General features: G+C 45.4%; 2 protein-coding genes across 2 annotated transcripts in view; one reads left to right on the forward strand and one right to left on the reverse strand.

Moving 5' to 3' along the window:
* LOC121047831 (protein slit-like) overlaps positions 1–24,392 on the reverse strand; it is a 91,232-nt gene that overhangs the window by 64,135 nt on the left and 2,705 nt on the right. The gene's annotated exons all lie outside the window — the stretch shown is intronic.
* Positions 17,466–18,480, forward strand: LOC121047842. The gene is made up of 2 exons (XM_040503461.1): positions 17,466–17,620; positions 18,135–18,480. Exons 1-2 carry the CDS (start codon positions 17,466–17,468, stop codon positions 18,478–18,480), a joined length of 501 nt encoding a protein of 166 aa, XP_040359395.1.

The following is a 24,392-nucleotide window of genomic DNA, read 5'->3' on the forward strand; positions in this document are numbered from 1 at the left end:
TTTGAGCGGAGAACGTAACGTGGCTTTTCGAACCTACTGGAGAATCCAGTGCATGTCTGTTATCTGTTTTAGCGGTCGTTTACTTACAAAAGCAAGCCGGGTGTTCCTGACAAAATAAAGTGCTCCTCGCCGACATTTACGATTCTGCCCCATTCCATAATCAGTTTAAGAAATAATCCAAATCCGAAAGCCCCGTTTCCATACCCCTGCCGCAAACCCCCGCGTTCTGTCACACATCTTCAAGATCCCCGGCTTTTAAAAACCAACGCCCGCTTAACAATTCTCCGAGCTTCTCCCCTTATATTGCTGTCAACGCGTTTCTTCCTACGCATTGTATACATGATTAAGCAAGGGATAGAGTTGGCAACGCGACCACAATTACTACTTTTGTGTACTTGTTTATCGAACGCGCTCTCGTGGCCCGAAGTCGTTATAGAGCGGAAGGTAAATACATTGCCAAAATAGTCTGTACATCTGTAACAAATAATTACTAATAATAAACAGAAACAAAGAAGCAGGTCACGGGCCACCGCAAAAACGTCACTGATGGCATTTCTAATCAAGTTAGGTCATTGATATTAGCAACCAACCAAATGAGGTGGTTTTATCCGTGGACTGAGCAAGGTAGGAAAGATGAACGCGTATTTCAAATTAATGATGGTGATTAGGTCCGGACACTTCATCGAAGGCCATCTCATCGAAGCCATTTCATCGAACGTTATTGAATCAAACGCCATTTCATCAAAGCCGTTTAATTGAATGCTTTAAAAAAGTATTTGGAGATCGTTTCTCGTTTTCGGAAACAGTTCCTTTTGCATCGAAGGATAACTATATTCTATGCCATATTTTCAATTAAATGTCAGGACCAAGAAAAGAACTGCTTTTCTCCGGCAATATAATGGTAGTCGCATGAGGACAAGCACGCGTACACTATGCAGTGCTGACTACCCCGCGACAACCAGAAAGTTTCTGGCTCAGCGACTTGGTGTGCGCCGCCTATTTGTGTCACACTTGTGCTGCTAAGCTTGTCTAAAGTAGGGAACATCCAAGCTCACAATTGTTTTAAAGATGTCATTTACGCACGAGAAAACCAGAAAGTTTTAGATGAGGCAATGAAAGGGATAAAAAAAGGGTACAAATATTTTCGGACATTTCATTATGCACGTAATTCGTAGCTCAGGCTCAAATCAATCACGATTTGCACAAGAGGCTGTCTGGTTTTCGAAGCTTTCTCCCAACCCTCCCCGTTATTTACAGACTTGGGCTTGAAACATTGAACCCAAACGCAAGAAAGAACGTAGTGGAGCCTCCTCTCCCCCCCTTCCTTCCCCCTCGAGCGCCTCGATACCATGAGACATCGGAGGTGACTCAGTGCTGGGAAAAGTGACACGTGGCATTCGGATTTGGTGCAGCGATGCGCGCCAAAAAGCGAGAAGTCATATGCAACTCAGGGAGCCTTCATGTGCGCTTTGCTAATGAAACCCTCACAGCAGTGCATCGGCTGGAACAGCTTGTAGCGTCCGGATGTCCTACTTCCATCAAGCCCCACCTCAGCGACCCGAAGAAATTCCCCAAGCAGGCTCTAAGCGACCCCCCCCCCCCCCCCCCCCCCTTCTCCCCCCTCCATTGTGCGTTTCGAAAACCTTAAACGGGGCAATAACGTTATCACAGAGTTCCTGGTATACTGAACAAAGAAGAATGATAAGTGCACACCCCCCCCCCCCCCCCCCGTCCTCGCTTTCAGCATGAATCACACACACCCCGTTCCAGTATTGCTTCTTTTTCTTTTTTTTAAATTTAATATTTTCAAGCGCGGGAGGCATGGCATGTAAACGGTCCGTCAACGACCGCTCTTGTGAAAGTTTGCATAAGTTTTGTTTTTATATATTATTATGAAGCCGCCAGTCGCTGCAGTTATGGCTTAAATCTCTGATGAACCCGGATACTTGGCGTTTTACAAATTTAGAAAAATACAAGGAGAGTCAAATGGTTCTGTCTTTATTCGCAAGGTTGTTGGATTCTTCAGACTGGGGATCCGAACAATTCAGTGTAGGACGTTTCGGTGTAGGTCGTTTCGGTGCCGACATTTCGGAGCACGGACTTTTCGGTGCAAGGACTTTTTGCTGCATGGAGATTTTTGTGTAAATAGACGTTTGGAAGTTCAAATAGCTGAGCTTTCCAGCAGGCATTGTGGACATTTGAATGTTCAAATATTGTGGCGGCAGTGGTGCATAAAATATAATGGATGTAATTATCAAGATGTCTTATTTGACTATGTTTCCCCCCCCCCCCCCCATGAAAATATACGATACGTGTAATTAAGCAATTATTTGCCTGTGTGATCCAATGAGGACATGTTCATAAAAGACGTCAGGTACACGGATATTTCGGTGTAAACGGTCCGTCATTTCTGGCAATAGCATGCTTTAATATTCTAAAGGTTAGAATATACGTCTAGGACATCTTTATTAAGATTTGTCATAAATATGTCTGGATGATACGTATGTAACGTGCATAAGCATAGGCATATGAAGTTATTCGCATGTGTGGCTTGATAATAATATATTCCGGAAAGAACGCCAGTTTCTAGCCCTCCCCAATACTATAACGCCCTCGTATTACAGGTGAGTCGTCGTATACGTAATAAAGTAAGTCTGAGGCCAGCTGCCTTCAAAAGAAATATAATCATGCACAAAGGGTAATGTGGACCCCTTTTATTTACAAAACGCTTGTGCTCACTGCTCTGTGACCTTATCGGCGTTGCTAGCAACGCTTCTGAGGAATCGTCGAGCATCATTGCAGTCCCTGATCCCGGCTTCCCAAAAGACGCTACACGGGGGTGCAAGTTTATTCATTGTGGTCGGAGGCGAGAAGACACATCCTCTAACGCCCGTGGGGCGCTGGTGTCTGCTAAAAAGTCGAGCAGAAAGAGAAGATGACATATTTTTATGAAGTTCGGGCAAACAATAATCGTAAAATAAGGACAAAAGCGACTCTTTGCGTCGCTTTGTGTTCCACGTTCATGCAACAAAAACTCCGCACACCGAATATTTCGAGCACCGAAATGTCCTGGACTCTTCAGACTGCTAGATGAAGCCTAAAACAAACCATTGTACTATACATGGGCTGCACCTACGCCACAAAAGGACGTCGCACGCCAGTGTCGACCATGATGGTGGTTGAGACGACCGCGATTTGCAACAGAGCTATGCAAGACGGTGGTGCGTTGGGCTGCCGCAAGCGCTCGCGCAACAAAAAAGAAGCGGAAACTACACGGCCAGCTTCTACCGTACTCCGGCGATCGCAACATCGGTGTGCACTGCGACGGAGATGCTGTCCAGAAAAAGAAGGCACGAATGGCATACAGAGGCGGCTCAGGACAGACGTCGATGATGCGGCCACTCATTATTGAGTTTGCGGGGCGCATTTATTTGTTAGTGGTGTGTGACGCACTTTCATAACGTGTTTGTGAATGCTGTCAGGGCCAATGCGACACCGACGCGCTAAAGTTAGTGGCCCCAGTGATGACTTTCCACTACACCATAAGTTTGTGTGGTAGAGAAAACAGTCTAGTGAGGTGCACCTTGTGTTGTTGAGCAGCGCTTCGCAAACTTGGAACTCAGAAAATGTGGTTATGGTTGAGTATGAAGTCACTTCCTAATGTACACAACTTCACCATTTGAAATAACATTCAATCTCGGCTCCTGCACCCAGCCGATCGTCAAGTGGTTCTGTGTGCTTTAAAGTGTTTGCGTAGAATAAAGCTTCTTTTTCGGACAAGGTAATCAATCTCGTGACATGCGCTCTACTGGTCATACGCTCTTGTGACGTGCACTCTAATGGCAAGCGCGCTCCTATCGCAGCGCTCTCGAGTCGCGCGTTCTAACGTCGGCGCTCTAGTTACACTGAACTAGAATATAGGGGCAATGGAAAAAAGTGTCGGCGGCGTCCCATCGGCCGTGTGAAGCCAGAAGTGCAGACTGTGCAGACTGCCGCGAGTAGCGTTGTTGTCGAAATCCGGAGGACATGGCTACTCTAACATGGGATATGGCGTCGCGTACGTTTGGAGAGCGATAACTAAATAAATTCTGGGCCGCTTCAAAAGCACTCGGGCATACGTGTCATAGACCTAGAGGAGATTCCTCATAATGAATTACAGACTGCTGAGCGTCGCCATTGATGGTACAATTGACGGCGCGTATGCCCGAATTTGTGGGAAACGCCCCCTTTTTGGCTGATTTTGGCGTCTGAGGCAACCTTTGGAGAGCGATAACTAAATAAATTCTGGGCCGCTTCAAAAGCACTCGGGCATACGTGTCATAGACCTAGAGGAGATTCCTCATAATGAATTACAGACTGCTGAGCGTCGCCATTGATGGTACAATTGACGGCGCGTATGCCCGAATTTGTGGGAAACGCCCCCTTTTTGGCTGATTTTGGCGTCTGAGGCAACCTTTGGAGAGCGATAACTAAATAAATTCTGGGCCGCTTCAAAAGCACTCGGGCATACATGTCATAGACCTAGAGGAGATTCCTCATAATGAATTACAGACGGCTGAGCGTCGCCATTGATGGTACAATTGACGGCGCGTATGCCCGAATTTGTGGAAAACGCCCCCTTTTTGGCTGATTTTGGCGTCTGAGGCAACCTTTGGAGAGCGATAACTAAATAAATTCTGGGCCGCTTCAAAAGCACTCGGGCATACGTGTCATAGATCTAGAGGAGATTCCTCATAATGAATTACAGACGGCTGAGCGTCGCCATTGATGGTACAATTGACGGCGCGTATGCCCGAATTTGTGGGAAACGCCCCCTTTTTGGCTGATTTTGGCGTCTGAGGCAACATTTGGAGAGCGATAACTAAATAAATTCTGGGCCGCTTCAAATGCACTCGGGCATACGTGTCATAGACCTAGAGGAGATTCCTTATAATGAATTACAGACTGCTGAGCGTCGCCATTGATGGTACAATTGACGGCGCGTATGCCCGAATTTGTGGGAAACGCCCCCTTTTTGGCTGATTTTGGCGTCTGAGGCAACCTTTGGAGAGCGATAACTAAATAAATTCTGGGCCGCTTCAAAAGCACTCGGGCATACGTGTCATAGACCTAGAGGAGATTCCTCATAATGAATTACAGACGGCTGAGCGTCGCCATTGATGGTACAATTGACGGCGCGTATGCCCGAATTTGTGGAAAACGCCCCCTTTTTGGCTGATTTTGGCGTCTGAGGCAACCTTTGGAGAGCGATAACTAAATAAATTCTGGGCCGCTTCAAAAGCACTCGGGCATACGTGTCATAGACCTAGAGGAGATTCCTCATAATGAATTACAGACGGCTGAGCGTCGCCATTGATGGTACAATTGACGGCGCGTATGCCCGAATTTGTGGGAAACGCCCCCTTTTTGGCTGATTTTGGCGTCTGAGGCAACCTTTGGAGAGCGATAACTAAATAAATTCTGGGCCGCTTCAAAAGCACTCGGGCATACGTGTCATAGGCCTAGAGGAGATTCCTTATAATGAATTACAGACTGCTGAGCGTCGCCATTGATGGTACAATTGACGGCGCGTATGCCCGAATTTGTGGGAAACGCCCCCTTTTTGGCTGATTTTGGCGTCTGAGGCAACCTTTGGAGAGCGATAACTAAATAAATTCTGGGCCGCTTCAAAAGCACTCGGGCATACGTGTCATAAACCTAGAGGAGATTCCTCATAATGAATTACAGACTGCTGAGCGTCGCCATTGATGGTACAATTGACGGCGCGTATGCCCGAATTTGTGGGAAACGCCCCCTTTTTGGCTGATTTTGGCGTCTGAGGCAACCTTTGGAGAGCGATAACTAAATAAATTCTGGGCTGCTTCAAAAGCACTCGGGCATACGTGTCATAGACCTAGAGGAGATTCCTCATAATGAATTACAGACTGCTGAGCGTCGCCATTGATGGTACAATTGACGGCGCGTATGCCCGAATTTGTGGAAAACGCCCCCTTTTTGGCTGATTTTGGCATCTGAGGCAACCTTTGGAGAGCGATAACTAAATAAATTCTGGGCCGCTTCAAAAGCACTCGGGCATACGTGTCATAGACCTAGAGGAGATTCCTCATAATGAATTACAGACTGCTGAGCGTCGCCATTGATGGTACAATTGACGGCGCGTATGCCCGAATTTGTGGGAAACGCCCCCTTTTTGGCTGATTTTGGCGTCTGAGGCAACCTTTGGAGAGCGATAACTAAATAAATTCTGGGCCGCTTCAAAAGCACTCGGGCATACGTGTCATAGATCTAGAGGAGATTCCTCATAATGAATTACAGACGGCTGAGCGTCGCCATTGATGGTACAATTGACGGCGCGTATGCCCGAATTTGTGGGAAACGCCCCCTTTTTGGCTGATTTTGGCGTCTGAGGCAACATTTGGAGAGCGATAACTAAATAAATTCTGGGCCGCTTCAAATGCACTCGGGCATACGTGTCATAGACCTAGAGGAGATTCCTTATAATGAATTACAGACTGCTGAGCGTCGCCATTGATGGTACAATTGACGGCGCGTATGCCCGAATTTGTGGGAAACGCCCCCTTTTTGGCTGATTTTGGCGTCTGAGGCAACCTTTGGAGAGCGATAACTAAATAAATTCTGGGCCGCTTCAAAAGCACTCGGGCATACGTGTCATAGACCTAGAGGAGATTCCTCATAATGAATTACAGACGGCTGAGCGTCGCCATTGATGGTACAATTGACGGCGCGTATGCCCGAATTTGTGGAAAACGCCCCCTTTTTGGCTGATTTTGGCGTCTGAGGCAACCTTTGGAGAGCGATAACTAAATAAATTCTGGGCCGCTTCAAAAGCACTCGGGCATACGTGTCATAGACCTAGAGGAGATTCCTCATAATGAATTACAGACGGCTGAGCGTCGCCATTGATGGTACAATTGACGGCGCGTATGCCCGAATTTGTGGGAAACGCCCCCTTTTTGGCTGATTTTGGCGTCTGAGGCAACCTTTGGAGAGCGATAACTAAATAAATTCTGGGCCGCTTCAAAAGCACTCGGGCATACGTGTCATAGGCCTAGAGGAGATTCCTTATAATGAATTGCAGACTGCTGAGCGTCGCCATTGATGGTACAATTGACGGCGCGTATGCCCGAATTTGTGGGAAACGCCCCCTTTTTGGCTGATTTTGGCGTCTGAGGCAACCTTTGGAGAGCGATAACTAAATAAATTCTGGGCCGCTTCAAAAGCACTCGGGCATACGTGTCATAAACCTAGAGGAGATTCCTCATAATGAATTACAGACTGCTGAGCGTCGCCATTGATGGTACAATTGACGGCGCGTATGCCCGAATTTGTGGGAAACGCCCCCTTTTTGGCTGATTTTGGCGTCTGAGGTAACCTTTGGAGAGCGATAACTAAATAAATTCTGGGCTGCTTCAAAAGCACTCGGGCATACGTGTCATAGACCTAGAGGAGATTCCTCATAATGAATTACAGACTGCTGAGCGTCGCCATTGATGGTACAATTGACGGCGCGTATGCCCGAATTTGTGGGAAACGCCCCCTTTTTGGCTGATTTTGGCGTCTGAGGCAACCTTTGGAGAGCGATAACTAAATAAATTCTGGGCCGCTTCAAAAGCACTCGGGCATACGTGTCATAGACCTAGAGGAGATTCCTCATAATGAATTACAGACTGCTGAGCGTCGCCATTGATGGTACAATTGACGGCGCGTATGCCCGAATTTGTGGGAAACGCCCCCTTTTTGGCTGATTTTGGCGTCTGAGGCAACCTTTGGAGAGCGATAACTAAATAAAGTCTGGGCCGCTTCAAAAGCACTCGGGCATACGTGTCATAGACCTAGAGGAGATTCCTCATAATGAATTACAGACGGCTGAGCGTCGCCATTGATGGTACAATTGACGGCGCGTATGCCCGAATTTGTGGAAAACGCCCCCTTTTTGGCTGATTTTGGCGTCTGAGGCAACCTTTGGAGAGCGATAACTAAATAAATTCTGGGCCGCTTCAAAAGCACTCGGGCATACGTGTCATAGACCTAGAGGAGATTCCTCATAATGAATTACAGACGGCTGAGCGTCGCCATTGATGGTACAATTGACGGCGCGTATGCCCGAATTTGTGGGAAACGCCCCCTTTTTGGCTGATTTTGGCGTCTGAGGCAACCTTTGGAGAGCGATAACTAAATAAATTCTGGGCCGCTTCAAAAGCACTCGGGCATACGTGTCATAGACCTAGAGGAGATTCCTCATAATGAATTACAGACTGCTGAGCGTCGCCATTGATGGTACAATTGACGGCGCGTATGCCCGAATTTGTGGGAAACGCCCCCTTTTTGGCTGATTTTGGCGTCTGAGGCAACCTTTGGAGAGCGATAACTAAATAAATTCTGGGCTGCTTCAAAAGCACTCGGGCATACGTGTCATAGACCTAGAGGAGATTCCTCATAATGAATTACAGACTGCTGAGCGTCGCCATTGATGGTACTATTGACGGCGCGTATGCCCGAATTTGTGGGAAACGCCCCCTTTTTGGCTGATTTTGGCGTCTGAGGCAACCTTTGGAGAGCGATAACTAAATAAATTCTGGGCCGCTTCAAAAGCACTCGGGCATACGTGTCATAGACCTAGAGGAGATTCCTCATAATGAATTACAGACTGCTGAGCGTCGCCATTGATGGTACAATTGACGGCGCGTATGCCCGAATTTGTGGGAAACGCCCCCTTTTTGGCTGATTTTGGCGTCTGAGGCAACCTTTGGAGAGCGATAACTAAATAAATTCTGGGCCGCTTCAAAAGCACTCGGGCATACGTGTCATAGACCTAGAGGAGATTCCTCATAATGAATTACAGACGGCTGAGCGTCGCCATTGATGGTACAATTGACGGCGCGTATGCCCGAATTTGTGGAAAACGCCCCCTTTTTGGCTGATTTTGGCGTCTGAGGCAACATTTGGAGAGCGATAACTAAATAAATTCTGGGCCGCTTCAAAAGCACTCGGGCATACGTGTCATAGACCTAGAGGAGATTCCTCATAATGAATTACAGACGGCTGAGCGTCGCCATTGATGGTACAATTGATGGCGCGTATGCCCGAATTTGTGGGAAACGCCCCCTTTTTGGCTGATTTTGGCGTCTGAGGCAACCTTTGGAGAGCGATAACTAAATAACTTCTGGGCCGCTTCAAAAGCACTCGGGCATACGTGTCATAGACCTAGAGGAGATTCCTCATAATGAATTACAGACTGCTGAGCGTCGCCATTGATGGTACAATTGACGGCGCGTATGCCCGAATTTGTGGGAAACGCCCCCTTTTTGGCTGATTTTGGCGTCTGAGGCAACCTTTGGAGAGCGATAACTAAATAAATTCTGGGCCGCTTCAAAAGCACTCGGGCATACGTGTCATAGACCTAGCAGGAGATTCCTCATAATGAATTACAGACGGCTGAGCGTCGCCATTGATGGTACAATTGACGGCGCGTATGCCCGAATTTGTGGAAAACGCCCCCTTTTTGGCTGATTTTGGCGTCTGAGGCAACCTTTGGAGAGCGATAACTAAATAAATTCTGGGCCGCTTCAAAAGCACTCGGGCATACGTGTCATAGACCTAGAGGAGATTCCTTATAATGAATTACAGACTGCTGAGTGTCGCCATTGATGGTACAATTGACGGCGCGTATGCCCGAATTTGTGGGAAACGCCCCCTTTTTGGCTGATTTTGGCGTCTGAGGCAACCTTTGGAGAGCGATAACTAAATAAATTCTGTGCCGCTTCAAAAGCACTCGGGCATACGTGTCATAGACCTAGAGGAGATTCCTCATAATGAATGACAGACTGCTGAGCGTCGTTATTGATGGTACAATTGACGGCGCGTATGCCCGAATTTGTGGGAAACGCCCCCTTTTTGGCTGATTTTGGCGTCTGAGGCAACCTTTGGAGAGCGATAACTAAATAAATTCTGGGCCGCTTCAGAAGCACTCGGGCATACGTGTCATAGACCTAGAGGAGATTCCTTATAATGAATTACAGACTGCTGAGCGTCGCCATTGATGGTACAATTGACGGCGCGTATGCCCGAATTTGTGGGAAACGCCCCCTTTTTGGCTGATTTTGGCGTCTGAGGCAATCCTTTGGAGAGCGATAACTAAATAAATTCTGGGCCGCTTCAAAAGCACTCGGGCATACGTGTCATAAACCTAGAGGAGATTCCTCATAATGAATTACAGACTGCTGAGCGTCGCCATTGATGGTACAATTGACGGCGCGTATGCCCGAATTTGTGGGAAACGCCCCCTTTTTGGCTGATTTTGGCGTCTGAGGCAACCTTTGGAGAGCGATAACTAAATAAATTCTGGGCTGCTTCAAAAGCACTCGGGCATACGTGTCATAGACCTAGAGGAGATTCCTCATAATGAATTACAGACTGCTGAGCGTCGCCATTGATGGTACAATTGACGGCGCGTATGCCCGAATTTGTGGGAAACGCCCCCTTTTTGGCTGATTTTGGCGTCTGAGGCAACCTTTGGAGAGCGATAACTAAATAAATTCTGGGCCGCTTCAAAAGCACTCGGGCATCCGTACTTGCGGAGTTGCTATGCTAGGTGTTTATTGCCTGTATTTCGACAGTTTCGCCGAGAGGCCCTCTCGGCGAAACTGTCGAAATACAGGCAATAAACTCCTAGCATAGCAACTCCAGAAGTACGGATCTCTGACTTACTACATTTTCCCGGTCCATTGTTCTCAAGCTACTCTGCCTCACCTATATATATATATATATATATATATATATATATATATATATATATATATATATATATATATATATATATATATATATATATATATATATATATAATTCGCAGCCGCCCACCAGCAGGCTCCCGACGGAAGAGCACCCCTGCAGCGGAGGCGAGAAGCCCTTACCTCCTACGGGGCAACTTCTGTACCTTTTCCGATGCTGTCGGAAAAAGTAACTGCGACGCCCGACCATTCTAAATCCCGAGCATTCCTTACTGTACGTAAAGCCGTGAACAAGCGCGTCAAGCACACCGTGCATGCAGAGACACTTGCTCTTTACTTAAAGAAACAAAACCTCTCCCAAAGGTCTCCGTCTATGCCTGAAACCATCATCAGATTCCTTTAACCACATTGAGCATAAACAGTGGAATGAAGTCACGCTTGAGGCCTCACTAGAACTAGTCGGAACACAGAACAACACCACAGAAGGAAAGCGGCCGAGCTATCACATAGAGAAATCAAGATCAGAAACGACGGGTCACTAAGCTGCGAGGAAAACGCCGAGATAGAGCTATATGAGCAGAAAAGACGCAACGAGCTGTGGATAGCGAAAAAGAGAAAACTCGAGCGTGACAAACTATCTGACGCATGTCCCCAACCGACGTTTATGATGAGTACTAATTCGATGGCAGCCAAAGCAACTATCCATGCCCACTCTCCACCGCCAGGGCCTACACGGGTCGCAGACGCGGGACCGTCGCTGGCTTCAAATAACTCCGCCGCTCTAGACACGATTGGCTGCCGGCCGCGAGTCGCAGCGCGTTCCGGGAGACACTGCGAAAAAACAGTGGACAAAGGCAACATAGTGAATTTATCGAACGCAGTGTTAACGCGGGAAGAGACCAACATCCTTTCTAGAGGATTAACCTTCTGCCCCACAACTGGCCACTACAACGAGTTTCAATTGTACCAAGATTTGGACAAGTTTGCCCGAAACATGAGGCTCCACGAGTACTTTCACGACCGCCAACCGAATCCTAACCAAACGATTCTGACCAACCCAGAAAAGCAATGGACGCCTAATCTGCGAAGAGATAAGTATCTCGACATGTACATTGATATCACGCAACGCGAAATCATTTCCGCTGTGAAGAGGCAAAGACCGACAAACCATAACCTTTCTCGGCCAGAGAATGAGTGCCTGAAAAGACTCAGTGCCAGGGCAGATTTAATTATTAAACCTGCAGATAATTGTGCCTCTATAGTTGTTATGAACAGACAAGATTATCTTGATGAGGGGTTTCGGCAATTGAATGACGCATCATTTTACCGCGAACTACCGACAGACCCCACACAAAGGCTTGAAACGGCCATCATAAAGGAATTAGTAGTTCTAAAGAAAAGTGGCAAAATAACCAAGGAGGTTTTTAACGCCATAAAGCCATCCCACTCCAAACCCGGTCGCTTTTATCTCCTTCCTTAAATACACAAGATCAACAACCCCGGGCGACCCATAGTGTCAGGAATAGGCACAGTCACCGAACGCATCTCGAGTCTTGTCGATATAGTGATCAAGGACATTCCTCCAACCTTCCCTCCGTTTGTTGAGGACACCAGCCACTTCCTGCAGAAAATTTCCCCACTAGACATTCCGGATAACGCTTTTCTCGTAACCCTTGATGTGGCTTCCGTATATACAAATATACCCCACAGAGACGGAATTGCGGCAGTGATCGAAGCGTATGAACACGCTCAGCACACACTTGACATCGAGTGGGACGTCCTTTCAATTCTGATGAAACTAGTTTTGGAGAACAATCACTTTGAATTTGAGAATACGCACTTCCTGCAGACCAATGGAACCGCTATGGAAACTAGGATGGCGCCAAATTACGCTAACATATTTATGTCAGAACTGGAAACCATCTTTCTCGCTGAACGCCCCACTCAACCGCTGTTTTACACAAGATACATCGACGACATATTCACGATCTGGGCCGGTGCTGAAGACGAACTCATGAAATTTATCCCCGCCTTCAATTTAGCTCACTCATCGATAAAATTTACTCACTGCGTGTCACAAAAGTGCATAAACTTCCTGGATGTAACTGTGGAAATTGCCAATAACAAATTAAGTACGAAACTTTACAGAAAACCTACCGATAGACAACAATACCTCCATTTTAACAGCTGCCATCCTCGACACTGTAAGACTAGTCTGCCGTACTCTCAGGCGCACAGATTTAAGCGCATATGCTCAGACAACAACGACTTTGAACAAAACGCTCAGGAACTGAAACGCGTACTAACCCAGCAGTGGTATCCAGCAAATGTACTCGATGACGCTATAAACAAGGCAAGAAACCTGGACCGCTCAGACATCATTGGCAACCGGATAGAGCGTCCTTAAGAAAGCAGACAGTCTAACCTTATTTTAACGTATACAGGCAATCTTCCAAACATCAACAACATACTGAGCAAAAATTACAATCTTCTGTCACAGAGCGACCGCCTCAAAGAAATCTTTCCCGCCGCTCCTCGGGTCGTCTATCGACGCGGCAGGAATCTCCGGGACGTCTTAGTAAAATCAAAAACTACCACTCCCGCAAACCTAGGTTGCCGACCATGCCGAAAGCCCAGGTGTAAAGTATGCAAGCACATGTTAGAGACAAAGAGCGCCACGAGCACAAATTCAGAGTTCACGTGGAACATAAGGGGTAGCTACGATTGCGGCACGTCAAACGTGATTTATCTCCTGCACTGCAGTGTCTGTAATAAACAGTACGTCGGACAGACTAATCTGGCTTTCAGACTACGCTTTAACAACCACAAATGTCACGCACAAACACTCCCCGACCTTCCGCTCTCAAAACTCCTGTCTCTTTCTAATCACTCAATCAAGCACATTTCTGTTGTAATTTTGGAATCAGGCTTCAGCACAAAAATTGAAAGAGAGCAAAAAGAATCTTATTTTATTTATAAGTTTAATACGTTCAACCAGGGCATTAATGAAAGCCCGGGAAGGCTGTTTAGTTTGCAGCTGGCTCGTTGGAGAGCTGATCCTCTCCGCCCTTGAGCTTCTCTAGATGCACACGCTGAAGACACTAGGAGATCTTTAAACTTAACAATTGAGAGTTAAGCCACATCCTAATGCGTTTAAGTCCGAAGAGAACCTCCAAAATGGATAAATGCGGCTCAAGCAATTAATCTCAGGCAGGCATAGACTGTCACATCCTACCACTCTTTATCCGAGGAAAAATCCCCCAAAGTGTTAAACTTCGACCTCTAGCACAAAGGAATGTCACGGGATTTGGGGGCATCGGTGGTCACATGTATTCTATATTTCTGGTTTGAAGACGAGCCACCCCTTCCCAACCCAAGACTTTCAAACACTTTTTTTTTGTGTGTGTGCGAGAGAAGATATAATCTCTCCACCAACAACTTTTTTTTGCGCGCGCGACCATAAATAATCTCTTTTTACAAATCGATTTTTTTTATGCATTTCGCAAGTTTTGATGCCCTCTCCTTTCTGTGTAGTTTGCCCCCATCTCAGAGTCCCAATATATATTTCTGATGAATACAGCGCGCCTATTTTATCATAAGATATTCGAAGACGCTAACAAAGCTTACGCCTGATCCAAGCAAAAGAAAATGCCAGTTGCCAGAGCTTTGTGTTCAGTTGGAGAGGGTCACGTGGTGCGCCGTCGGCGCCATTTTGGTTACCGGCAAAGGCTCGCCGGCGATTCACCACGCGAATTCGCCATCAGTACTTTTAACGAAATATATGGTGGCGAATGAAGAGGTGAGGAAACAAAGAATAACTGAGGAAACTGAAACGTCTAATGGGGCGAACTTGTGCCCAAAACAAAAAGGGAACAGAAAATAACGGCAGAGCCCACGGCGTCGAAGTCGGCGTAACAGCAGGATCGGACGCTGGGGCGAGACTGACCGCGGCTTACCGCGCGGAGGCCCCTTTGTACACGTGTGGGCTTCTGGAACATTCGGCGTACAAGTTTGTTTGTGTCCCGTTTTATTGTTTTTGTTTTCGCGAGTCTGGAGTCCGGCACCCCCCAAAACGAGATCCTGTTTATGCAACTTATTCCTCAGCCTTGTGCATGCTTGTGCTGCACCTGTGTTGCGGAATGGACACCCCCATTCCATTCCAATTCCATTCCGGGGAATTATAGTTTTCCATAATTCAATTCCTTTTAATTCCTAGGAATGGAGACACTGAGCCCATTCCCACTCCTGGAATGGCTGAATCGTTCCATTCCATTCCTTTAATTCCTAAACGTAAAAAGGGCACTTGACAGCTACATTTTGTTGCCGGCATAAGCAGCAATTGTCTCTGCATTATCAAATGCAGAGACAATTGCAAAAAAACAAAAAAAAAAACGCTAAATTCCTAAAAAAAGGAACTGAGTTTTACTAAGCGGACCGCTGGTGGCAGAAAGTGTTTATTTACAATGTACTGCAAACATCGAGAAAGCCCCTTGATATGTCGATGCTTGTTTAAGACATCGGTCCCGCGACCACGTGGCTCGCAACAAGCAGCAAAACTTAAATACACTCATTTTCTTTTCTTTTTCTTTTAACTTTTTTGCTTTTGACTTTTAAGACATACGCGGCCAGCGTGTTTGTTTGATAAGACCATAAAGATATCCAGTTCGTGCGTGGCGCAGGAATAAGCTATATTACTGTATTCTTCAAATACAGCAACACGGCTAGTACACTGCTAGAAGCGACTCCATGCAGAGCGGCAAGAACACATACTCTGACCAAATGCAACCTCTGCGGAGCAGCACGAGGGACCGTATAGACCATGTCACGAAACCTGTTTTAAAACGCATAAGTTCACGCTTGCTTTACGAATCTCGATATTTCTTATCATATTCAATTCAATTTTTGGCTGGTTCGCCTGCCCTTTTTCAGCCTTCGCATACTCATTCTCGTGTTTTCTTTTCAGATGGCGAATAAAGTTCGATGATATACGCCGACTGCACCGTGTATAGTTTCGTTGCTCAACTTTCAGCGTGCAGCTTGTTTATTTTCTTCGCGACTAATGCAGGAAAATGTCTTCTACGATGCCATGACTCAATCTGCATTTATCTTGTCTTCTCGTCCAAATTGTGATGTTCCTCCTCGCGCTGATCGAGTGGCGGGTTCAGGCAGCAGACGGTACCAACCGATTCATTCTACTAATTCGGTGTCGGTTGTTTGCTTTGTGGCGACGCGTCGGGAAGTCAGCGTTGACAAAGCTCTTCACATCAAGATACAATTAACAGGGTAATACCGCACCGTTCGAATTGACATTCCCCGTGTTTCGTCAACAGCACCGTCCAACTGACTTCTCACCGCCTCAAACAGGGTCCATGACAAGGAGCACACATGGAGACCGGACAGCCGAGACGCGCAGAAGCCAACACCTCAGTGGCAGCTAGCACACAGCTTTCCTTCTCAGTTGCCCTCACAGCAACGGTCGCGCCTCGTCTGGCGCGGGACGATCTTTCTGCAATTCTAGTCAGTTCGGTCACACCAAGAGCGGTGACGATAGTCTACTTCATCTCACGATGGACCTCAACAGACAGCACGAGAGCCATCGAAACTAATCCAGTTCTTTCTGAGTGTCGCGTGACCCTGCAGTCCCGCTCACGGTGCTGGATTGCCTAGGGTGGCTCGTATACTGTCCACAGCGGTCCATCGCAAGGTGAAACGAAGTATGCAGAGACTAAAGTCAAAGGAAATGAGCGGGAATCCGCTAGCTTGCTTGTAACCCCAACCACTAAAACATATAATACAGAAAACAAGCATCGGAACAAAGACTAAGTAAGAGGCGGACTCACACTACAAATGCAGCACAAAAAAAAAAAAAACTACAAGTTTCGGAGCAAAGCGCAAGAGAAGAGGAAAGCGAATCTCGCTTTGGGGTTTTAATGCCGAAGCAAACCCACATTTCGCACTTCAAAGGAGTGCGCACGAATGAACGTGGAAGGCAGCAGGGTTGGCTGCCTGCTAAACAACGCGCCTCGAACGATAAGAAAACAATACCTGATCATCTCTCGACGGCGCCCGAGTCAACGAGTTATCAGAGCTCTGCGAGTTATAAATTAGTGGCTTCCGCTCCCGGATCTCAATCTGTGCGCGCGCGTGCATTCTACAAACCGTCGCAACAACAGCAAAAAAAAGCATGACAAGAAGGGCGATGAGTTGTAGATAGCGGTTTCTTTCTTTGCCGCTCCATTTTCTTTTGCTTGGTGCTTGGTTTCTTGTTTCGCTCTCGTGTAACGCCATCGAAGCCCGACGCCTGCGCGTCTGTGAAAGCTGCCACGTTACCCCCCTTTTCCCCTTTGCTCTTTGCTTTGACGTTTGTTTTTTTGTATTGCATCTATTTGGCGTATAAATCTGTTAGGGCTCCACGCGGGCTAGCAGTTTAATGCCCATTTTATTTCTGAGCAATTGACTCGCTGACTGGCTCGGTTTAGCTGACCGTAAACACTAAAAACAAAACAAAAAAACATTGTGCCCATTCCATTCCCATTCTATTCCAAGCAAAAGGCACCCCCCCCCCCCCCCCCCCCCCAATTTCATTCAAATTCCATTCCCCTCACCGTACCGCCATTCCATTCCCATTCCATTCCGGGGTCGCGAAAATGCGGAATGATTGCGGAATCATTCCAACTCCGGAGTGGCAACTCCGCAACACTGGTCCCAACCGCCATGTTGGTTCCCGGATCGCCTGTCGCGGCAGATTTCCACAGGCGCGACACTGCCCAGCGACGTCGCCAGCGTCAGGATTTCAACCGCCAACATGCTGCGCATGCTTTGGGTCCCCTGGGGGAGGGGGATAGAGTGTGGATACGCGATGCAAATAGGCCCTTTCCGGAATTCAGTCCTGCCACTTTGATCACTATCATCATCCGAAAAATTGGCATATGTGCTACACTAATGGCGGCCTTCTGTTTACTGATGAAGGAAGAGGTTGAAGATGCTTCTAAGCAGATGCTTCGAGGAATATATATTCTAGACGTTAGCGCGACGTGAAGCAGGAATCCGACGCAAGATCTGCGTAAGCGTCCATTTCTAACTCGGGCCCAATCAATCTGTTAGTGCACACACTCGTTTTCAAAGCCCCTGGATGTATAGAACTTTATCCGGGCGTTTCTGTGAGTTTACGCTTCGTTCTGACTAGTTGCATCCTTTTCGCCATCGACACTGAAAGAGATTGCAAAAAAACTGCACACTGAAGCGCACGTTCTCGTTTACCGTTGACTTGTGAAGGTGACGGTGCCGCATAAAATACAGCAGACCACAAGTTTATTGCCGCCATTAGTACGGTAAAAGTTAAACTGCCATTTAAGTCACCAGTGGGCACTGAATTCCGGAAAGGGTCTATTATGCTGGCACAGTCCTTAGCCTAGTACAGCGTCCACGCTCCTACGTTGTCCAGACGGATGCAGGTGCCCTCGTCCCGAACCGAAGACATCTGGTACTGCAGCAGTCTCCATCAACGGGTGGTTGCGACATTAGCAGCTCTGGTCCAGGGCCGCAGGAATCCCAAGGTCCACCACGGTCTCCACTTCGCCCAGAGCCTGCGTGCAGCAGTCCCACTCCCAGGGCAGCTAGTTCTCTACCAGTTGCATCGCCACAGGGACCCCTTCTGCTCCCTCAAGACTATCTGCGTCGGGTGTGCGCACTAGGTCTGGACGTTGCGTTAGGCCACCGGTGCGGCTGAACTTGTAGCGCACCATGTGGCTTAGGTCGTTCATTATGTTTTTTTGGGAGCTAAGTGTGACTCTCATTTGTTTTCCCTAAAGGGGGGATGTAAAGGGCGTGTAGGCGCAGTGAGCTACGGGGCGCCCTCTAGGGTGTACGTAAAAAGGGTGTGCATGAATAAACGGGGGCGTTTCCGTCCGAGCACTCGGAGCGTCAGCTGTGTCACTCTTTCCTCCGCGGCCCTCGGCTCTGGCCATCACGTCGGCCGCCTCGGCTCGAACCCGCCCGCTACAGTACTCAGGAGGTTCAAGTTTAAGTTTATTGTACTCTGTTGTGTCCGGGGACCTTGTAGTGTCGTGAAGTGCAGCGTTGCTTCAGGCCACAATGTGTCATTTGTTATAACGATCTATTTTAAAGGGATACTTCAACGAAATTTGAAATATTCCCGTCGTGTTCAAACATAGGTTGAATATGATCCACAATATCCGTAAACGACAATGGCACGTTTGTATTTGAGCCTGGTGGCTGTATTTTTCGTTATAAACGGCCCACTCTGGCAAGCGCTGGGAGAAGGCCCAGCTTAGAGCACGTGACATCCAACGTAATCGTGACGTAGGTCGTCTCAAGACGAGCAAAGCTACGGCGAGGCTGACGTCGAGAGGATAGCCTAGTCGTTCCAGCCACCGAAGCGGCTGCTTTTGTACGAATTTTTAGTGACGCTTTAATCTTCTATAATCTTTTAGGGGGACAATAGCGACTTCTGCGACACACAAAAAGGATTATCGGGGAGAGGGGAGTTCCTCCTTCCCCCTTTCTCTCGTCGTGGCCGGAGACGAGACAACCTCCGTCACGAGCTGTCAAGGTTCTTAGACGAGCATTAGAAACGAGGCGTTAGCGACATCCACCAGGTGCTCTTCGCTAATCGTTTAATTCGTTTTAAAAGTCCTTTTCGAGACTTTTTTTAACAAGGTATTGGTATGTTCCATGTGATACTGCTTTTTTGAACACATATAGACAAAAAAATTAGCGCCGAAATTTTGTTGTATTATCCCTTTAAGGTTTCTGCTACAAACGTCATCATGCGCAGCTCGTTCACTTTTAGCCTGAGCGAGCGCATTAATGTTCCAAATTTCAAAATTAGTACAGGGGTGAGAAACTTGTTGCTCGTCTTTTGGAGCCCAAAAAAGTATTCTCGAGTTTTATTATTTTTTTTTTTAATCTTCGTCTTCACTTCTTTACATTATTTTAACTAACTAACAAAACGTAGTTATCGCGTAGCATTTTTTAGTCATATTAAACCAATGGTACTCCAAATAGCTATGCTGTTAGGAGCGGATAAAAACCTTTTTTTTTTTTAGCACTAACATAATTAATACTTGCCAGAACGTAACTCCAGCAGTTCGATACCGGAGTTGAAATTTTCAGAAGAGAGCGCTTTATCTTGACGGGACCATGAAATGAATTTTCGGTTGGCATAGATTAGGATCTTACTAATCGGACATCGTTTAGTGCACCAAAATAAAACTAACACAAGCATGCAAAACCTAAAGCCTTTTTTTCGGTACGACAATGTTAAAATATAGCGGGCTATTTCGGACTTCCTTTAGTTCAAAATCTTTCTGCCTTTTCACTGTGATGCACGGGCAGGGCCCAAAAACGTCCCCCAAACCCAGCTCACGCATTGGGCATGAGCCTTGCGTCACTCGGACGAATGCGCACGTCAACAATCCACCCGTCGACAAATATTGGAATTCGCGTTCGTGGTCAAGGAGTGCCGTGACGTCATTTGTTTGTCATTTGAAAATGACAAGTTTGATGGCGTGCTTAAAAAGCACGGTGGAAGCTTGGAGACATCGCCTCCGGTGTCCAAGCTCGTCACGATCACGTGATTTCTCATTTCGCTTTTGAGTTGACGATTCGAGCTAAGGAGGAAGAAGTTTAAAAATCATTTCATGGTCCCTTCAATCTCGACCTAGCGACAAACAGAGACGTGGGCATACTCTGAATTAGATCTTTAAGAGCAATAAATTTGCAGCATTTCTACAACGAATTTTCGAAATTTAGAATTGTATACTGCGAATTCATTAGCGTGGGGTGAGTGATTCGTGGGACCAGATGTTCGTGATCATCTTTGTATTGCTAAATTTTTTGTTCTTTCAAATCGCTCACACTTTTTAAGACGTTTATCACTTTTTTCTGAGCTCCCCCCCCCCCCCCCTTTTCGGCATCTAGCTCCAAACACTGGGCACATACAGCCGAAATGTTCATAGAGCCAAAACGTCCAATATTGGACATTTTGACTCGATGGACATTTTGACCTGGACTCCTCAAAAAGCAGACGAACTTGCAAGCCGTATTGGTTATTGTTCCGTGTCTTGTTCTGCTCGGTTATTAGTTGTTCGGACATTTCCGCAATGTGCGTTGGTCATGCCTGCGTCACCGCGACGGCAACGACCACCCCCTACCGCTGCGGCACGAGCACGCTTGTGGGACGCGTAACACGGCTGCCGCTTTGCCGCCGTGAGCTGCTTCCGCGTGCCTTCCAAAAACACGAGGAACGTTGACGGCATTCTCTTTCCGTGGTATAAATGCAAATACACAAACAGGGACATTTTTAAGAAACCCCGAGCCTTATACTCGTTATTCCGAAAGGAGGTTCTCAGGGCAGAGTGGAACACAGTAAAGCAATACGACGCCCCCGAACGATTTTGACTCGAACACCGTAGAGCGTCCAAGTTTGTCTGCTCAATGTGCACCTACTGCATTTGTTTCCCCCGAGCTCTAGGGATGACGGAGCGCGCTTGGCTGCATCGCCATCGCGTGTTCCCTGTCCGTTTTCTGTGTTGACCTCTGATTGGCGTGTTCCTCGTTGGGTTCTAAAGCGCCAAAGGCACATTTTGGAACACTTGCTCGCCGTATCTTTTCGTCTCAATTCAAACACGCTTTTGAGGTCCACTCCTTTATTTTGACCATAAAATTATCTCTTCTGGGAGCATTCTTGAAAAGTCAACATTCCGGCGGCATAAAAAAAGCTGCAGGTACTCTTGAAATGAAAGACGGCGCAAGCGGCAAGCTTGATTAATCTTTTTTTTTTGTAGGTGCGTAGTTGCCCATTGAAATGGTCGAGGCGAAAACTGACATTTCTCCCACAGGTCGGAAATTGCGAGTTTGACTTCTCATTATCTTTTTTCTTTCTTTTTTGTTTCATTTTTTAAAATAAAAAAAAAATTTGTTGTGACACTCTCAAAATAGATTTTTTATATAAAAAAAGTTTGAAATAGTTTTAAAGAAATGTTTAACTGTCCTCCCCTGATAATTTTCAGTAAAGGTTGGCGAGTTTCGACGCGTCACCTATTTCGGATATTGTAATAATCGTGACAACGCAGGAAAGTTCAAATTTAACTCTTTTCGGTTAATACATAGTTCGACGGGAGCGCGTTGGTGAAGTTAAATAAAAACAGAAATAATAACATACGGACGGACAAAACAGCACCTCTCTCGGTGTTGTTCTGTCCACCCCTATGTTTATTTTTTTTTTTTTCAGTTTTTATACAGTTAATACAGATTTAATATTTTTTTCGTTACATAATAAACTCTTTGACATTGAGAAAATCGTAAGGGTGCAGGCGAGCTGGTGAATATTAACCATGTTAAAATAACCTGAGACTGGGATAGAGAAGAAGCATCAAAGCGTAGAAGAGACAGAAAATAGACAGGACGACGTCTCATTGACATTGTCTCTTTGACATTGTCTCATTGACATTGTCTCATTGACATTGTCTCATTGACATTGTCTCTTTGACATTCACTTGAATGAACGAGCGTTTCGGAAATCGAGCATATTCAAACTCGATTTGCTCAAAAACTTAACTTTTTATTTGATTTATTTATTAGTAGCAAGTTACAATTTTGGTTTATAGGAAAATACAAGTATATTATATAGTATTTTGTTTATTTGACCGCAATTAAAGCTTGACTCTTGTCAGATGTACGTTGTAAAAGGCAAGCTTCGTTGCGTAATAAAACATTTTTTATTCTGCATTACGCACAACTCCACTATCGTTTGAAGTAACGTCTTAATTAAACTATCAATGATATGTAATTAAGTTTACTACGCCTCAATGTTGGCTAGAAGAGCATCTTTGTCAGGCAGGACGTAGTCTCAAGGAACAACTGACAGGATTCAAGGTCTAACAGGGCATACAAGCAAAATACTAATTTTTCAGTTTTTCTTTGTAGACAAACCACAGTTATACAATGCTACCAATAATACCTAACGGAAATAAAAGCTTTTTAATTTTAGAAATCGCTTTGAATTTGCTGGGTTTTTGAAACATTCCTTTGTTCAAAGTTTTATAACCTTTTATTTTTAACATCTCATATTGAAATTGCATTCAATAAAAAGGGAAATCTTTAGGTTACCGATGATATCAAGGCAATTAAAATATTTTAAATGGTTCAAACTTGAAAAGTTTCCAGACTATACCGAAAATTATCGAAGGAACATAGTTTGACCGTTCTGAAAAAAAAACTACTTTAAAAAATTACAATTTTGTTTTATTCATAATGCGTAAGAAATCCATTTTAAGAGTGTCTCCTAGTGCAGAATTTCGAGAAGTTACGAAGCAGCGAGAGGTCAGACATGCGATTGCGGCAGCTGGAAGAAAACACGTTGTGACCCTTTAATTATGATGTGGCCAAGTTTGTAATTTTTAATGTGATGAATTGAAGATTTTATAATGATTTTGACATCTTCGGAAATGCCAATTTTAGCTATTTTTATTGAATACAAATCTGTCATATATGTTTAAAAAATATGTTACATACATTTGAAGGAACGAATGGTTAACAAAAATCAGCAAATTCGAAACTAATTAAAGAAACTTTTTTTTAAAATTGGCTTTGAGTTTTAATGAAAACGAAGTAGAATCGTAAGTTTATTAGCAAATATAAACAAAAATAGTATTGCGTTTTGTTTGTACGTCCGCAATTCAAGCTTGAATCATGTCATTTGTTCGTTGTAAAGGCGTCCTGCATGGTAGCATTTTGGTCAATATGGTAACGTGGTACAGATAATTACCTAATAAATAGACTTTAATTAACTCGTAACATTAAAAAAGTGATACAGTAAGGGATGCGTATTAGAAAGTATTTACTACGCAACAAAGCTTACAACTTTCCAACGCACATCGGACAAGGTGAACGCTTCAATTGCGCTCATATAAACAATTATTACTATTTATTATACTTATATTTTACTAAACCACTATTACGCCTTGCGACTAATAAAAACGAAGCAAATAAAGGTATGTTTTTGGGAAATCGAGTTCCAATTTGCTAGATTTCTGAAACGTTCGCTCATTCAAATTTATGTAACAATTTTATTTCGTTTAGATAATATTCAATTTGTATTCGTTGAAAATAGCTAGATTTGAGCTTTCTGGTGATGTCAAGGTATTTCAAATATTCGAGATAAGTCACACGTAAAAACTTGCAAAGCTTTGCAAAAAATCATCAGAGTTCGACACTTGTTTATTTTAATTATTGAAAAATAAACTATTCTATTTCATTCCTCAAACCTAAGAAAATCTATTTAAAAATATCAGAAAAGAGTGTTAGTTTTGTTTTTATTTTAAAAATGAGAAAATAGCGAGCGGACCAAGAAGCAATTCCCGACCTGCGGGAGAAACTTCAGTGTCCGCTTCGGCTATTCCAATGGTCAATAACGTGGGAAAAAAATACGCCAAGCTTGCCGTCTCCGCTGTCTTTCATTTCAAGAATGCTCCCAGAACATAATTGTTATTTTTGTGGTAGAAACTAAACTTTTGACCCCAAAACCGTGCGTTAAGGGAGATGAAAACACCAACAGAAAAGAGGGCGAGAGGATACATGGATTACTGTCGTCGTCTTCTTCCCTTGTCCGTGCTCCCT

This window comes from Ixodes scapularis, unplaced genomic scaffold (assembly GCF_016920785.2).
Source record: "Ixodes scapularis isolate PalLabHiFi unplaced genomic scaffold, ASM1692078v2 PGA_scaffold0__279_contigs__length_252992795, whole genome shotgun sequence".
Classification (NCBI taxonomy): domain Eukaryota; kingdom Metazoa; phylum Arthropoda; class Arachnida; order Ixodida; family Ixodidae; genus Ixodes; species Ixodes scapularis.